The sequence below is a fragment of the Balaenoptera acutorostrata genome, chromosome X (assembly GCF_949987535.1).
Source record: "Balaenoptera acutorostrata chromosome X, mBalAcu1.1, whole genome shotgun sequence".
NCBI lineage: Eukaryota > Metazoa > Chordata > Mammalia > Artiodactyla > Balaenopteridae > Balaenoptera > Balaenoptera acutorostrata.
This window is the reverse complement of record NC_080085.1, coordinates 11073736-11092324: the sequence shown is the minus strand read 5'-3', so window position 1 is coordinate 11092324 and position 18589 is coordinate 11073736. Positions and strand designations below refer to the sequence as shown.

The 18589-nt window shown below is 42.0% G+C and overlaps 1 protein-coding gene across 11 annotated transcripts in view; it reads right to left on the bottom strand.

Annotated features, from left to right (window-relative positions):
- Positions 1 to 18589, bottom strand: part of OFD1 (OFD1 centriole and centriolar satellite protein) — a 98895-nt gene that overhangs the window by 28235 nt on the left and 52071 nt on the right. For 7 of the 11 annotated variants that reach the window (XR_009006623.1, XR_009006619.1, XR_009006620.1 and 4 more), the window contains exons 19-22: positions 12241 to 12360; positions 9180 to 9412; positions 8339 to 8497; positions 7738 to 7805 (exon numbers count right to left, since the gene is read on the bottom strand). Coding sequence is in view for 4 of the 11 variants with exons in the window: in XM_057537926.1 (XP_057393909.1) it covers positions 7738 to 7805; positions 8339 to 8497; positions 9180 to 9412; positions 12241 to 12360 (580 nt within the window). In the remaining 7 variants the exon portion in view is untranslated. Of the gene's footprint in view, positions 1 to 6219; positions 6253 to 7301; positions 7444 to 7737; positions 7806 to 8338; positions 8498 to 9179; positions 9413 to 12240; positions 12361 to 18589 lie in introns of those variants that run through there. The other 4 variants (XM_057537928.1, XM_057537927.1, XM_007182040.2 and 1 more) reach the window with 4 other exon arrangements.

Below are 18589 nucleotides of genomic sequence, written 5' to 3'. Positions count from 1 at the left end.
GTTCAAAATTAAGTTATCAGCTTAAAATAGACTGTTATAAATATGTTTTATGTAATTCCCAGGGTAACCACAAAGCGAAAACCTATAACAGATACACAAAATAAATCTAAGCATAACACTACAGAACATCATCAAATCACAAAGGAAGAAAACAAGAGAGGAAAAAACAAAGGAATTACAAAACAATCAGAAAACAATAAAATGGCAAAAGTAAGTCCATACCTATCCATAATTACTTTAAATGTAAACAGACTCAGTTCTCAGATTAAAAAACAGAGTGAAATGAATCACTTTTCTGTACACTTGAAACTAACACAACATTGTAAATTAACTCTACTTCAATTAAAAAAAAAAAAAAAGACACTGGCTGAATGGATTAAAAAAACCATGACCCACAAATATGCTGCCCAAAAGAGACTCACTTTAGCTTTAAGGACAAACCAGATTGAAAGTAAAGGGAAGAGACAACCAGCAGTTGAGTGAGCAGGACGCGTTGGGATGGCAGGGCGGATGCTCGTGGCCGGACCCGATCCTCACGGTGCACATTTCTCCACTCAGGGTGGCAGACTGTGGACTGGCGCCCTGGAAATATTTTTTTCCCATGTCCCTTGGCAGGGTCTGACTGCCAGGGAGGGGGCAGATTCCTCCCTCCCCAACATGCGTCCTGGCCCATGCTTGGCTGGTTCCGGGGACTGGAATTCGTTTCCAAGTTTCACCGTAGGCCAGCCTCAGCCAGTGCAAGCACATTGAGAAATTTTCGCCATCATCTTCAGTCAATATCACACCCTTTGTGCATGCATGAAGAAAGTTTCCCTTTTCTCCCCTCGCTGCCGCCACAACAAAGGAACATCCATAAATGAGACAAAAAAAAAAATGCAGTAATACTGAAAAATTTTTTTTTTAAAGTGAAGGGAGGTAGGGACTTCCCTGGTGGTCCAGTGGTTAAGACTCCATGCTCTCAATGCAGGGGGCCCGGGTTCGATCCCTGGTCAGGGAACTAGATCCCATATGCTGCAACTAAAGATCCCGCATGCCACAACAAAGATCCCGCACACAGCAATGAAGATCCACGCGTGCCACAACTAAGACCCGGTGCAGCCAAATAAATAAATATTAAATTAAAAAAAAAAAAAAGTGAAGGGAGGGAAAAAAATATTCCATGCAAATAGAAGCCAAAGGAAAGCAGAGGTAGCTATACTTTTATTGGACAAAGTAGACTTTAAGCTAAAGACTGTAACAATAGACAAAGAAGGCCATTATGTAATGATATAGAGGTCAGTTCACCAAAAGAATATAACATTTGTAAATATTTATGTACCCAACATAAGAGCACCTAAATATATAAAGCGAATATCAACAGATTAGGGAATTCCCTGGTGGTCCAATGGTTAGGACGTGGTGCTTCCACTGCTGAAGGCCCAGGTTCCATACCTGGTTGGGGTCCTAAGATCCCATAAGCCGCATGGTGCAGCCAAAAAACATGTATTATATATATAGTAACTACATACATACATATATATACACACACACACACACATATATATATATATATATATACACACACACAGACCTGAAGGGAGAATTGGATCGCAATACAATAACAATAGGGGGCTTCAATACCCCACTTTCAACAATGGATACATAATCCAGACAGAAAGTCAGTAAGGCAACACTGGATGAAATAACATGTTGGACCAAATGGACTTAATAGACATTTAGAGAACATTCCATCCAACAGGAGCAAAATACACATTCTTCTCCAGCATACGTGAAATAGTCTCTAGAACAGATCATATGTTAGGCCACAGCACAAGTCTTAACCAATTTAAGAGGACTGAAATCATATACCAAGCATCTTTTCCAACTACGATGGTATGACACTAAAAATGGATTATGAGAAGAAAACTGGAAAATTCAAAAATACATGAAAATTAAACAACGTGCTCCTGAACAACATATGGATTGAAAAATAAAGCAAGAGAAATCAAAAAGCTTCTTGAGACAAATGAAAATGGAAACACAATATACCAAAACTTATGGGATGCAGCAAAAGCAATTCTAGTAGGGCAGTTCAGAGCAATAAACGTCTACATTAAGAAACGAGAAAGATGTCAAATACCCAACCTAACTTTACACCTCAAGGAGCTAGAAAAAGAACTAAGCCCAAAGTTAGCAAAAGGAAGAAAATAAAGATCAGAGTGCAAATAAATGAAATAGAAACTAAAAAGACAATAGAAAAGACCAATGAAACTAAGAACTGGTTTTTAAAAAACAAAACTGACAAGCCAAAAAAAAAGAGAGGACTCAGAATTATAAATCAAAGAGGAGACATTACAACTGACACCACACAAATACACAGGATCATAAGAGATGGCAGTGAACAATTAAATGCCAACAGACTGGACAACCTAGCAGAAATGGGTAAATTCCTAGAAACATACAACCTTCCAAGACTGAATCATGAAGAAATAGAAAATTTGGAGATACCAATTACTAGTAAGGAGACTGAATCAGTAATCAGAAATCTCCCAACAAAAAAAAGATCAGACGGATTCACTGGTGAATTCTACTAAACATTTAAAGAGTTAACTCCAATTCTTCTCAAATTCCTCTAAAAATAGAAGAGGAGGGAACACTTCCAAACTCATTTTATAAGTCTAGCATTAACCCAAGACACAAATCAGACAAAGACACTGTAAGAAAAGTACAGGTCAATACGCTTGACGAACATAGATGCAAAAATCCTCAACAAAACATTAGCAAACAGAATTCAAGAGGACTTTAAAAAGATCACACACCATGATCAAATGAGATTTAGTCTAGGGATGCAAGGATGGTTCAAAATGGGCAGGTCAATCAATGCAAAACACTACCTTAACAAAATGAAGGATAAAAATAACATGACTGTCACATTAGATGACACAATTCCACATCCTTTCATGATAAAAAAAAAACTCTCGACAAACTGAGTATAGAGGGAATGTGCCACAACATAATAAAAGCTACATATGACAGACAAGCCCCCAGGTACCATCATTCTCAACAGTGAGAAGCTGAAAGCTGTTCCTCTAAGATCAGGAACAAGATAAGGATGTGTACTCTTCGCCACTTTATTCAACATAGTACTTGAAGACCTAGCCAGAGCAATTAGGCAATGAATATTAACAATGAACTATCAGAAAGAGAAATTAAGTGAACATACCATTTACAATTACATCAAAAAGAGTAAAACAAGCTCATGCAGCTCAATAGTAAACAACCCAATCCAAAAATGGGCAGAAGACCTAAATAGACATTTCTCCAAAGAAGACATACAGATGGCCAAGAGGCACATGAAAAGATGCCCAACATCAATAATTATTAGAGAAACGCAAATCAAAACTACAGTGAGGTATCACCTCACACCAGTTAGAATGGGCATCATCAGAAAATCTACAAACAACAAATGCTGGAGAGGGTGTGGAGAAAAGGGAACCCTCTTGCACTGTTGGTGGGAATGTAAATTGATACAGCCACTATGGAGAACAGTATGGAGGTTCCTTAAAAAACTAAAAATAGAACTACCATATGATCCAGCAATCCCACTACTGGGCATATACCCAGAGAAAACCATAATTCAAAAAGACACATGGGGCTTCCCTGGTGGCGCAGTGGTTGAGAATCTGCCTGCCAATGCAGGAGACACGGGTTCAAGCCCTGGTCTGGGAAGATCCCACATGCCGCGGAGCAACTGGGCCCGTGAGCCACAATTACTGAGCCTGCGCGTCTGGAGCCTGTGCTCCGCAACAGGAGAGGCCGCGATAATGGGAGGCCTGCGCACCGCGATGAAGAGTGGCCCCCGCTTGCCACAACTGGAGAAAGCCCTCGCACAGAAACGAAGACCCAACACAGCCATAAATAAATAAATAAAAATTAAACTTTAAAAAAAAAAAAAAAAAAAAAAAAAGACACATGCACCCCAATGTTCATTGCAGCACTATTTACAATAGCCAGGTCATGGAACTAACCTACATGCCCATCGAAAGATGAATGGATTAAGAGGATGTGGTACATATATACAATGGAATATTACTCAGCCATAAAAAGGAACAAAATTGAGTCATTAGTTGAGACGTGGATGGATCTAAAGACTGTCATACAGAGTGAAGTACGTCAGAAAGAGAAAAACAAATATCGTATATTAACACATGTATGTGGAAACTAGAAAAATGGTACAGATGAACCGGTTTGCAAGGCAGAAATAGAGACAAAGATGTAGAGAACAAACGTATGGACCCAAGGGGGGAAAGTGGGGGGGAGGGGGGGGTTGGTGGTGGTGGGATGAATTAGGAGATTGGGATTGACATATATACACTAATATGTATAAAATAGATAACTAATAAGAACCTGCTGTATAATAAATAAATTTTAAAAAAAGACTAAAACACTTAGAAATAAATTTAACCAAGGAGATCAAAGATCTGTACACTGAAAACTATAAGACACTGATGAAAGAAACTGAAGACAATATAAATAAATGGAAAGATATTCCATGCTCATGGATTGGAAGAATATTGTTAAAGTGTCCATTCTCCCCAAAGCAATCTACAGATTTAATGCAATCCCTATGAAAATTCGAAAGGCATTTTTCACAGAAATAGAAAAAACAATGCTATACTTAGTAACTGTAAATTACACCACAAAATAAAATAAAACCCCATATAGGTAAAGCAATTTTAAGAAAAAACACAGTTGGAAGCATCATTCTTCCTGACCTCAAGCTATACAACAAAGCTATAGTCATCAAAACAGTATGCTATTGGCATAAAAACAGACATATAGATCAATGGAACAGAATACAGAGCCCAGAAATAAACCCATGTATATATGGTCAACTGATTTCTAACAAAGGAGCCAAGACTATATAAGAGGGAAAAAATAGCCTCATCAATAAGCGGTGTTGGGAAAATTGTATAGGCGAGTGCAAAAGAATGAAACTTGACCCCTATCTTACACCATACACAAAAGTCAACTCCAAACGGATTAAAGACTTGAACATAAGACCTGAAACCATAAAATTCCTAGAGGAAAACACAGGGGGTAAACATTGGTCTTGATGATGATTTTCTTTATTTTTGCTTTTTGTATCTAATCAAACAAGTGAGACTACATTAATTAAAAAGCTTCTGCACAGCAAATAATCAGCAAAATGAAAAGGTAATTTACAGAATGGGAGAAAATATTTGCAAACCATGTTTCTGATAAAGGGATAATATCCCAAATATATAAGGAACTCATACAACTCAATAGCAAAAAAACCCCCACAAGCCATTCAACTAAAAAATGGGCAGAGGAACTAAATGGACAATTTCTCCAGAGACAACATACGAGTGGCTAACAGGTACATGAAAAGGCGCTCAACTTAACTAATCATCAGGGCAATGCAAATCCAAACCACAATGAGATGTCACCTTATACGTGTTTAAATAGCTATCATCAAAAAGATAAGCGATAACAAGTGTTGAGGATGTGGAAAAAAGGGGATCCTTGTGCACCGACTGGTGGGAATGTAAATTGGTACAGCCACTATGAAAACACTACGGAGTTACCTCAAAAAATTAAAAATGGAACTACCATATGATCTAGCAATTCCACTTCCGGGTAAAGGAAATGAAAACACGATCTTGAAGAGATATGTGCATTGCTATGTTCACTGCAGCATTATTCACAACAGCCAAGATAGGAAACGACCTGAGCATCCATCAAAGGATGAATGCATAAAGAAAATGTGGTATACATACCCACAATGGAATATTATTCAGCCATGAGAAAAAAGGAAATTCTGCCATTTGCACCAGCATGGCTGGACCTTGAGGGCATTATGTTAAGTGACACAAGGTAGACAAAGACAAGTTCTGTATGATCTTATACGTGGAATCTAAAAAAGCTGAACTCGTAGAAACAGACAAAAATGGTGGTTACCAAGGGCTGGGGGTGGGGAAGAGGAGATGTTGGTCTAAGAGCAAAAACTTGCAGTTGGAAGATGAGTAAGTTCAGGGGATCTAATGTACAGCAGGGTGATTATAGTTCATACTGTATCATATGCTTGAAAGTTGCTGAGAGTAGATCTTAAATGTTGTCACCAAGTGGTAATTATGTGGCATGATGCAGGTGTTAATGCTATGGTGTTTATCAGTTTGCAATATAAGTATATCAAATCAACATGTTCCATACCTTAAACTCACACAGTTATACGTCCATTATATCTCAAAGCTGGAAGGAAAAAAAAAAAGTTATCTGAGGTGCTGTTGAAAGGGAAGATGCCAAGTTCTTGGTGGCGATGAGGCTCAGTGTACGATGGGCTAAGTGTAATAATGAACGATGCCTGGACAACTTATTTCTTCACACTATTTTCAAAGGTATACTTAAATGAAAAATTCCTTAGAAGCCTAAGGAATAATAAACACCCCCAAATCTCCTTCACGCTTTGTTATGGAACTTAACGGCCAAACAAGTTGAGCCCAGTCTGTATACGTAAAGAGAAAGGAATCCTCTAGGGTTTTACTGGGCAGACAGACCAGACCAACCCTGCCTGTGCTAGATGCTGGTGACCACCGGTTAGCACTGAAAGTCTCACGTCCTGGAAGACCCCTAAGGCCAGGCACCCTCAGAGGAGTTCTGTGTGCACTCTTTGGTGACTATACTGGCAGTGTCATTAAAGAACTTTTCCGAGACGCTCCCACGTGCAAGCAAGACGCTGGGCTGAGAGCTGCACGGGTACAAAGATGAAGGGGAAAGCGAGCAAATGAGTCCCCTCTTCCCTTTGTGGAAGTTATGCTGGTGTTGCATTTGAGTGCAGTTTCCTAAATTTGGGCGATGTGTAGTTTCTAAAGATCATTCTGGAGAGGGACATCCGATGGGTGACCCACTGAAAGTCCTGGGATGTCTTCCAGAGGAAGGAACACAGCTGAAACTTCCAAAATGCAGGCCTAGAACTTGACCAATAAGGTAAGTTTTCAAGTAGACATAACCTAAGACAAAAATGGAAAAAAAAAACACAGCAGCTCATTTCAGTGTAATGAAGGGCCTAAGAATGAGACATGCTGAAGAGGTGTCCCTTTTTTTTTTTTTGAATGTATTTTATTTTTTATACAGCAGGGTCCTATTAGTTATCTATTTTATACATATTAGTGTATATATGTCAATCCCAATCTCCCAATTCATCCCACCCCCCCCCCACAGAGATGTCACTTAACTTAGCTTATTTTTCATTTATACACTACAGTACCAAATAGAATTATGAAAAAAAAAATCACACCGGATCACACATGATTTTTTATTGAGAATTTTGTCTTATCACAGAGAAATCATAGGCCTTTAGTTACGATATCTGAGTAAGAAGCTGCGCAGCAAAAACACGGTTACCAAGTGTCATCTGGTTCCTCGTGAGAAAAGCCTGTCAAACTAAATTAGGGAAAGACAAAAAATTTAAAAATCTGTTAAATTCTTGTTAAGTTTATTCAGGGATCTCTGTCATGCTCTCCTTCCCTGTGGGGTTTCTGCCCTTGCTTATGATCTGCATCAGTAGCAATTTCACAGGTTACAAAATGCAATAGATTTTTTTTTTTTTTGAAGTCAGTCATTTTGACTGATTCCGTTTCTTAAAGGCAGACTCAAATATCTGAACCTTTCCCTGGCTGACAAAAGCAGCAACAGGATAATGGTTTGCACAAGAACACAACGTAGGGGACGCCATACCTTTCATCTTTGTCACTAGATGGCAGTGTGTCCACGTGTGAGCTCTCTATGACCACCTTTTTTGAACTCTGACACAAAGGGGCGGGGAGAAGAATTTTGCAATTAGATGTGTATTCATTTTATTAAACACTTTGTGATTTCTCTAAGAATTATTTTTGAAATATATATGTAATTTAAGAGTCTAAAAAAGCAGTGACTTCTAAACATGACATTTAGCAAGCGCGTCAGAATAAACTACCTGGAAGGCATTCTCAACACCCATAGTACTTTAGACTTACATAAAATATTACTGTCTTAGGACTAATGCGTTCAGTATTCGTTCATAGGGCTTTCATTACATTTATTTCTTGTTCTTAAGATAGTAAGAGACATCCCAACTTTCACAAACTTTGACAAATCAAAATCTCTTCAATCTTCTACCCAAGCCAAAGGGATGACATTTTGTCAGGAGTGTACTCAGGCTCCAATGTGAACTCTGGACTTTCTATGCTTTCACCTTTGTCCCCAGTGGAGAAGGCAGATCCTTATCCCCCAGGTTTCAAGTAAACCACAGAAGCCCTCGGCACCCACACCCACAGACACCCGTCCACAGCATAGGCACCTTATCTGTGGTGTCCTGGTCTTGACCCTGTTGGAGGATCTTCATGTACTTCTCTAAAAGATTTTCACTACAGACAGATTTAGATTTGTCTTTCGTTTCCTGAATGCTCATTTCGAATTCTTTTTCCATTTCCATCTTCAATGATTCTTCAATTAGCCTCTGAAATAGGTGAGGACCAAAATAAGAAATATACAATGACATCTTTTAAAACTTCTAAGGGTTGAAAAATGCACAGTAATGTAATCCTGATCCTTTAAGTACAACCTGCATGCCAGACAACTGTTTCTTTTTTTAATTGAAGTCATTGCTACTATCAAAGGGGGACAAAAACTTGTCAACTCAATGAAGGAAGGGATTAATCTGCCTCAACTGTCCCATGCTGTAGCCCAGATTAACCAGGAGGCCAAGGACCTTCCACACGGAAGATTAATTCACATAAGTCTCAGCAGGCAGGCGAAGTGGTCCGAGTCATCCATCTGGGACCAGAATCAGGGCCAGAAGAGCACCAAAGGCTGAGGGCAGGGGCGCCCCGGAAGCTACCTCCCCGGGGTTCCCTGAGTCCCAGCTAGCCAACCCTGGGAGTCTCTCCTTTCAACCTCATTTACAACGAGAAGATCAACAGCAAAACAAGGTCCTCCTGGTTTACGAGCCTGTTTTCAGGACCAGATGAGGATGCACGTGAATGGGGCTGGCCATGCTACCCTGGACCAGGAAAGGCACGAGGCCTGCATGCCCTGCAGCCGTCCTCAGTGCTCTCCAGCAAAGAAGAGGGTCGGAGGCCACCAGTGGCTTGTTCACTTCTCTGCCACTCCTAGGACTTCAGGACACACAAAGGACTCACCCTCCCGAGAGCAGGGCGCTTGCTGCAGGGGGGCCACGAAGCAGCTAGGACAGAGAACTCACTGGGCATCCTCACCCTTTCCTGGTCCAGCTTTTCTACTTCTTGCCGTTCCCTTTCCAGAGCTTCTTGCCACCCGCTCTGCCTCTGCTCTTCTGCCTGACTTTGTTCCTTTGCTTGTTGTTCCCGTATTGTTTCTTCTTCCTCCTGTTCTCCAAGTGGTTTCTGATCTACACCTAACGGGACAGAAAATCAACAGCTTCCAGCAGCAGATTTTTCAAACAAACGCAGGATCGGCTTTGGCAGGGGCCTTGCCAAGCCCCAGGGAGACCACGTGATTCTCGGCCGCCTCTGTGCACCTGCTTTGAGCAACGGCTCCCCCCTCACGGCCTTCGAGGCGCCAGACCCACTCCCGGCAACAAGCCCCGCCCACCTCTCACCTCACTGAGATGAGCCCAGGTCATCCTCAGCACCACGACATCCACTGTCCTCCCCTCCGCCCCCATCTCCTCCCTCCTCCACCCTTGCCAAGGCGAGCCCTGCATTTCTGCCTCTGCATTGGTTTCCAAGCCCGCCCCATCCTTAGGATTCTGATGCAGACATTCGTCCCCATTTATTTCCACAGCACTTTTGTCACTCCCCACCCGCCACCCACTCCCACAGAGGCACTCGAGTCTCTTGGGCCCGGAGCACGACAAAACCACCACCCTCCCCGCTTCCCCGCTCGGGCCACCTTGCCGTCACCCCACTTCCTCCAGGCTGACCCCTCCCTGGGGTTTTGGTTCCCACCTCCGTCCTGATCATGCCCACACGTTTTCTCTCGTCCTGACCTCTTGCCCAGGCCTCACATCCATGCTGTCGGCGGGGCACTGCCCTGCCATCTGCATTCCTGTCCCTTTCACTGTGCTCTTTCTACGCTCTGTCCACACGGCCACCAGGGCTTACGGCTTCTGCCTCCTGCTCCCGCTGCTGCAGCGAGGGTCCTGACCACCATCTCCTGCACAGCTCTAATACCGGAGCCTACGCTCTCCCTGACACCAGTCGCTCGGCCTTCAAGCCACCCCGCTTCGTTAGCACCAGTCACTCCCTGAAGGCCAGGATTTGCTGTGCGCCGTCTCTGCTCCGGCAGGGTCCACACCCACGGCAGCCTGGGCCCCGACACCCTGCCTTTTTCTTTCTGCACTGACTTCCCCCCCATCACCACCACGCCTGCACCTGAAACACCCTATACCTGCACCAGCACACTCACCGACCCCCGACTCCAGCTGCTCTTGCCTGCTCCCACCCTCGCGTCCGCGGGCTCCCCGAGCTGACGCGCTCCCTCCCCCGCCACCTCTCCCACAAAACCCTGCCTACCCCGCGAACCCCAGCCCAAGCGCACCTACGTGTCCCCACAGGGACAGGGAGCCTCTCCAGTGCCACATTCACACGGTATTCTGTGCCCGCCTCGTCCAAAACCCTGTGTATCTTTTCACTACTTCTACTCCTTCCAGGCGAGGCCCATGCTTTAATTATCTGTCCACTCCCTAGAGCCCAGAGCACAAGTCCCTGCGCCTCACAGGTTTCATTACATGCCAATCCCGCTGATGACTACGCTGACCCTTCTCCTCCAGCTCCGGCCTGCAACCTCATTTCCTCCCCCCTAAACAATGCTGAGGAACAGACAAACTCGGAGACTCACCAGAGGACTCTGAACCTCTTCGCCATGCCCTGTTCTACATCACCAACAGAACTGAGCTAGCTTCCCTAATAGGAGAGAGGTAACAGTCTTCTCTGTCCCTTGACCCTGGCCATGAACTTGAACACCAGAGGCGGCAGCTGGTCATTTCCACAGGCAGAAACGCACCCTCTGCCTCCTTGCTGGGGGAGAAGGGCCGCTCCCAAATGGTGTCGCTTTCTCACATGGAAAAGTGATCTCAGATAGGAATGCTGTTTGGTGCCAATTCAAAAAGTTAAAGAAGGAAGAAAAAAGGGCTCCTTCTTGGCCGTGGGGTACACTTTGTGGCTGCAGAGTGGCAGACAAAAACCTCTTGGACAAAAACCTCTTTGGACATAAGAGTGAAAAGAAAAAAGGAAGCTTTTCCACTGGGCACGTCAGAGATACCAAGTTTCAGCCTTTTCATTCTCTTTGGGCCCAGACGCAGAGGTGAAATGAACAGCAGAGAATTTCTCAATGATCAACAGGTAGCCACACTACTTAATAATCATTTTAAAGCCATTATTATAATCTCCATTCCATCTCAGAGGCAGAGCGCCTGTCTACTCGGTTGGTTTCCCTTCGTCTACTCTTTTTATTCCCATCTCTGCCAGACGGCTGCCCATCAGGTTCGCTCTCGGGTGGCCACCATCCCTACTCAGTACCCATCTGACTGGAGGTCCTTGGTGATGGCTTGCTGACCGTCCCACCCTTCCACTAGAAGCTCCGTGAAGCAGAGACTTGGCCTGGTTCACTGCTGAATTCCCAGCCCCCATGAAAGTGCCCAGCACAGAAAAAGCTCTTGATCAAGTTGCCCTGAAAGAGTGCTTTCCAGAATGATTTACGCTGGAATCAGCAAAATCAACCCTCTCAAAAATCTCTTGCTTCTGTCAGCAACTCACATATTCCTGAGTACTGTGACTTCAAACAAACTGCTTACAAGAGGCTTTACATAGGTTTGGGGGATGATGTTCTCCCAACGTTTGCAAACGACTAGTAGGTGGTTTTACTTGAGGAATTGCCAGTATAAGGCTTCAGCACTTTGGTCCAAGGAGAAAAGGATATGGCTATATTGGCCAAGCCCCGAACCAAAGCTCCCATCTCCCCCCTCCACATGCTGGTAAGGGAAGGGGGGAGTCTGGAGAAGGGAAGGGGGGAGTCTGGAGAAGGCAAGGGGAGAGACAAAGTGGGCCAGACAAGTGAAGTCTGATGATCACTTTTCCTCCAATATCATCAGCTTTTCTGAAGATTGAAATATAAAGGGTTAACTTTCCTAATTTTTAAGGCATGAAGGAAGCAAAGAGACAGAAAGAAAAATAATATTAAATATTATTATTAACATATCCCATTAGTTAAAGAAAAACTTACTTGGGTACTGATAGGAGACAGGTCTGGCAGGCACAGGGGCTGCAGCATCTTCCACATGAGGCATGTTGCCAGCAGGATGGAGGCCGTCCATCTCAAACTGCCTCGGCACGTTCCCTGCGTCTACATGAGGTGCAAACGAGTCTCCCATGAGTCCTTAACAGCAGCAGCAGCAGCAAGAGAAGGGAGGGTGGGGATAACTCCTTGCTGAGCACTTAAGTTTCAGACAGAGCAACTGGGCCAGTTCTTTCCTTACAGGATTCTAGGAAGTCATCCTAGCCACTTGCCAATGTATCTGTTTCTCAAAGCATTCTTAGGAGATTCATTTACAAATTCAATTTGTTACCCAGTAGGAAAATCAATCCAGTGACAGAAGAATTCACCTGGCTTGGCAGATAATCATTTGAATTCTATTTAAATATCAATGATTTAACAAAGTTAATGAAGTTGGTTCCAAAGATCTGGTAAAACATACTAAGCGCTTTCATTTACCTGTTCAAAATACTATACACTCAGACTTGAGGATGAAGCTCACAAGGCAGACAATAGGTTAATATACAAATACAAAGACTTCCTGGGGGATTGGATCAAGATGGTGGAGGAGGAGGACATGGAGCTCACCTTCTCCCACTAATACATCAAAAATACATCTACACGTGGAACGATTCTCACAAAACATCGACTGAACACTGGCAGAGGACCTCAGACTTCCAAAAGGGTGAGGAATACGCCAGGTGAGTGGGTAGGATAAAAGAAAAAAGAAAAAAAAAAAAGAGAGAGAGAGAGAAAGGAATCGGGACAGGACCTGCGCCCACGGGAAGGAGCTGCGAAAAAGGAAAGGTTTCCGCACCCTGGCAAGTCCCCTCACTGGTGGGGAGATCAGCTGGGAAAGAGGGGGAGCTTCGAAGACTTGGAGGAGAGCGCAGCAACTGGGTTGCGGAGGGCAAAACAGACAGAGACGTGCACAGACGGTTGGTGCCGCCACCCGGCACCCCTCACCCTGCTGGGGCGGGTGGGGGCTAGGTGCTGAGGCTCAGGCTTCAGAGGTCAGAACCGGGGAGACAGCCTGAGGGTGCTAGGGTGTGGTGTGCCACAACTGAGGGAGTACGGGAAGAAGGCTGGGACGGCCAGATAGGCAAGGCGCCATTGTTGGGGGACGTGCAAGGAGAGGAGCGGGACCACCATAGGAGCTTCTCTCTCCATGCGCACTCTCAGGTGGCAGGGCACCGCTTACACAAGCTCTGGGGGCAGGTGCAACCGCTGCCACTGCCGAGGATCCCACAACCGGGCACCAACCACTTCCCCTGCCCTCCTGGGAGGATGCATGGGCCGCACACCTGCACACCCCTATCACAGGGATAACAACCAGCACACACTGAGGAAAGAGACGGTAAGCATCCAAACCAAAAACGGCCCTCACACACAAAAAAATACTAAACTCACACAAGCTACGCAGGGACGCTTTTGCATCTAAATAGCGCTCCAAGACCACAGTAGATGATAATTGTTTCTCCTAAATTCAGAGTAAGAGAAATATAAGTAAAATGCAGAAGCAGAGGGACCACTCCCAGATAAAAGACCAAGAGAATTCCCCTGAAAGAACAAACAATGAAACAGACCTCTTCAGTCTAACAGACACTGAGTTAAAAAAAAAAAAAAAAGAAAAGAAAAGAAAATACTGAAGGAATTAAGAAAGGCTATCAACAGAAATGTGGATAACTATAAAAAGGAACTAGAAACTGTAAGAAGGAGCTAAGAAAAAATAGAAAATTCATTTGCCAAGACTAAAGGTGAGCTAAAGGCAATGAATACCAGAATGAATAATGCAGAAGAAACAATAAGTGATCTGGAAGACAGAATAATGGAAATTACACAATCAAAACAGCAGACAGAAAACCAAATGAAAAAAAAAAGAAAGCAATGTAAGAGACCAATGGGATAATACAAAGCAGGTCAATCTACCCATAATGGGGATTCCAGAAGGAGAAGAAAAGAGAAAAGGGGATAGAAAATGTATTTGAAGAAACTATGGCTGAAAACTCGCCAAACCTAAAGAAACAGATATCCAGATACAGGAAGTACAGAGAGTCCCAAACAAGGTAAACCCAAAGAGACCTATACCAAGACATATTATAATAAACATGGCAAAAGTTAAAGAGAGGATTCTAAAGGCAGCAAAAGAAAAACAAAGAGTTAATTAAAAGGGAACCCTCCCATAAGGCTATCAGCTGATTTTTCTAAAGAAATGCTGCAGGCCAGAAGTGAGTGGCAAAATATATTCAAAGTCTTGAAATGGGAAAATCTGCAACCTAGAATACTCTGCCCAGCAAGATTATCATTTAGAAGAGGAGGAGAAATAAAGAATTTCTCAGACAAGTAAAAATGAAAAGAAAACAGCAATACTAAACCTATCTGAAAAGAAATATTGAAAGGTCTTCTCTAAATAGAAAAGAAACAAAAAGATACAGGAAGGACGAAATCACTATTGGAAAGTAAATCACTTAAATTAGCCAGTATATAGATCAAAAAGAAAAAAACAAAAACCAATTTGTGAAAGCGACGATAAAACAAGGAACAGCAAAAGGATAAACATGAAGATGTTAAAAAAAAAAGGGACATCAAAACCGTAAAAGGTGGGGAAGGAAAGTAAGAAAATGTAGACTTCTTTTAAGAATGTGTTTGGGCCTATATGACTATCAGTCTAAAACAAGCAGACACAGGAAGGGGTTCACATACTTGAAAAACAGGGCAACTGCAAGTCAAAAGCATACAATAGAGTCACAAAAACCAGAAAGAAAACACAAGCATAAAAGGAAATCCTCAAACCACAAAAAGAAAGGAACAAAGAAGAAACATAGAATCAACTGGAAAACAAGATTTAAAATGGCAATAAATACATATGTACCAATAATTACCTTAAATGTCAATGGACTGAATGCTCCAATAAAAAGACACAGGACTTCCCTGGTGGCGCAGTGGTTAAGACTCCGTGCTCCCAATGCAGGGGGCCCAGGTTCAATCCCTGGTCAGGGAACTAGATCCCACATGCATGCTGCAACTAAGAAGCCCACCTGCCGCAACTAAGGAGCCAATGTGCTGCAACTAAGACCCAGCACTACCAAATAAGTTAATTAATTAAAAAAAAAACAGAGTGGCAGACTGGATTAAAAAACAAGAGCCTACAATATGCTGCCTACAAGAGACCCACCTTAGGGCAAAGGACACACATAGATGGAAAGTGAGTGGATGGAAAAAGATATCATGCAAACGGAAATGACAAGAAAGCAGCAGTTGCAATACTCATAACAGACAAAATAGACTTTAAAACAAAGGTCATAAAGAAATATAAAAAGGACACTATATAATGGTAAAAGGATCAATACAAGAAGAGGCTTTTACACGCATCAACATATATGCACGTAATACAGGAGCACCCAAATACATAAAAAAATACTAACAGACATAAAGGGAGAAATTGATGGGAATACAATAGTAGTAGGAGATTTTAACACACACTAACATCAATGGACTGATCTTCTAGACAAGATCAATAAGGCAACAGAGGTCCTAAATGATACAGTAGAAAAGTTAGAATTAATTGATATTTTCAGGACACTACATCCAAGAAAAAGAACAGAATATGCATTCTTTTCAAGTGCACATGGACCATTCTCTAAGATTGACCACATACTAGGGCACAAAACTAACCTCAACAAATTTAAGCGTACAGAAATTATTTCAAGCATCTTCTCTGACCACAACAGCATGAAACTAGAAATCAAGCACAGAAAAAGAAAGGAGAAAAGAACGATTACACAGAGACTAAACAACATGTTACTAAAAAACCAATGGGTCAATGAGGAAATCAAAAAGAAAATTAGGGACTTCCCTGGTGGCGCAGTGGTTAAGACTCCGCGTGCCCAATGCAGGGGGCCTGGGTTCGATCCCTGGTCAGGGAACTAGATCCCACATGCCGCAACTAAAGATCCCATATGCTGCAACGAAGATCCCACACGCTGCAATGAAGATCCCACACGCGGCAACAAAGATGCCACATGCCACAACCAAGACTTCGCGCAACCAAATAAATTAATAAATGAATATTTTTAAAAAAAAGAAAAATTAAAAAATACCTTGAGACAAATGGCAATGAAAACACAACCATACAAAATCTATGGAACATAGCAAAAGCAGTTCTTGGAGGGAAGTTCATAGCGATACAGGCTTTCCTCAAAAAACAAAAAAAAATCTCAAATAACCTAATATACCACCTAAAAGAATTAGAAAAAGAACAAACAAAACCGAAAGTCAGCAGAAGGAAGGAAATAATAAAGATCAGGGAGGAAATGAATAAAATAGAGATTTAAAAAACAATAGAAAAAAATCAGTAAAAACAAGAGCTGGTTCTTTGAAAGGGTAAACAAAATTAACAAACCTCTGGCCAGGCTCACCAAGAAGAGGAGAGAGAGAATCCAAATAAACAAAATAAAAAAATGAAAAAGGAGAAATCTCAGCTGATACTTCAGAAATACAAAAAACCATAAGACAATACAATGAACAATTATATGCCAACAAATTCAACAATGTAGAAGAAACGGACAACTTTCTAGAAACATGCAGCCCACCAAAATGGAATCAAGAAGCAATGAATAATTTGAACAGACCGATCACTAGAAGTGAAATAGAATCCGTAGTCAAAAAAACTCCCTACAAACAAAAGTCCAGGACCAGATGGCTTCACACGCAAATTCTACCAAACATACAAAGAAGAACTTATACTGATTCTTCTCAAACTCTTCCAAAAACTTGAGGAGGGAACACTCCCAAAGGCATTCTATGAAGCCACCATCACCCTGACACCTAAACGAGACAAAGACACCACCAAGAAGGAAAATTACAGGCCAATATCTTTGATGCATGCAGATGCAAAAATCCTCAACAAACTATTAGCAAACCGAATCCAACAACACATAAAAAAGATCATACACCACGACCAAGTGGGATTCATCCCAACTTCACAAGGATGGTTCAACATACGCAAATCAATCAATGTGATACACCACATAAACAAAAGACAAAAACCACATGGTCATCTCAATAGATGCAGAAAAAGCATCTGACAAAATTCAACATCCATTCATGATAAAAACTCTCACCAAAGTGGGTATAGAGGGAGCATGTCTCAACATAATAAAAGCTATTGATGACAAACCCACAGCCAATGTAATACTCAACAGTGAAAAGCTGAAAGCCTTCCTGCTAAAATCTGGAACAACTCAAGGATGCCCACTCTCACCCCTTCTATTCAACACAGTACTGAAAGTCCCAGCCACAGCAATCATACAAGACAAAGAAACAAAAGATATCCAAATTGGAAGCGAAGAGGTACAATGGTCACTATGTGCAGATGACATGACACTATATTCAATATATAGAACACCCTAAGGACTCCACACAAAAACTAGTAGATCTAATAAATGAATTCAGCTAAGTAGCAGGATACAAGAGTAACATTCGGAAATCTGTTGCTTTTCTTTACACTAACAATGAAATAACAGAACGGGAATGTAAAAAAACAATACCTTTTAAAATTGCACCAGAACCCAAAAAACAAAAAAACTGAGGAATAAACGTGACCAAGGAGGTGAAAGACTTATACACTGAGAACTACAAAACATAAATAAGGAAATTAAAGAGGATTCAAAGAAACAGAAAGATATCCCATGCTCTTGGATTGGAAGAAGGTTGTTAAAATGGCCATATTACCCAAAGCAACCTACAGATTTAATGTGATCCCTATCAAATGACCCATGACATTTTTCACAGAACTAGAACAAATAATCCTAAAATTTATATTGAACCATAAAAGACCCAGAATTGCCAAAGCAATCCTGAGGCAAAAAAAACAAGGCAGGAGGCATTTCCCTCCCCGACTTCAGACAATACTACAAGGCTACAGTAATCAAAACAGAATAGTACTGGCACAAAAACAGACATATGGATCAATGAAACAGAACAGAGCCCAGAAACAAACCCATACACTTACGGTCAATCTTCGACAAAGAAGGAAAGAATATACAATGGGAAAAAGACGGTCTCTTCAGCAAGTGACGTTGGGAAAGTTGGACAGCTGCATGTAAATTAATGAATTTAGAACACACCATCTCACCATACACAAAAATAAACTCAAAATGGGTTAAAGATTTAAACATAAGACATGACACCATAAAAATCCTAGGAAAAATCCTAGGGAAAACATTTTCTGACATAAATCGTAACAATATTTTTTAGGTCAGTCTCCCAAGGCAACAGAAATAAAAACAAAAACAAACAAATGGAACCTAATCAAACT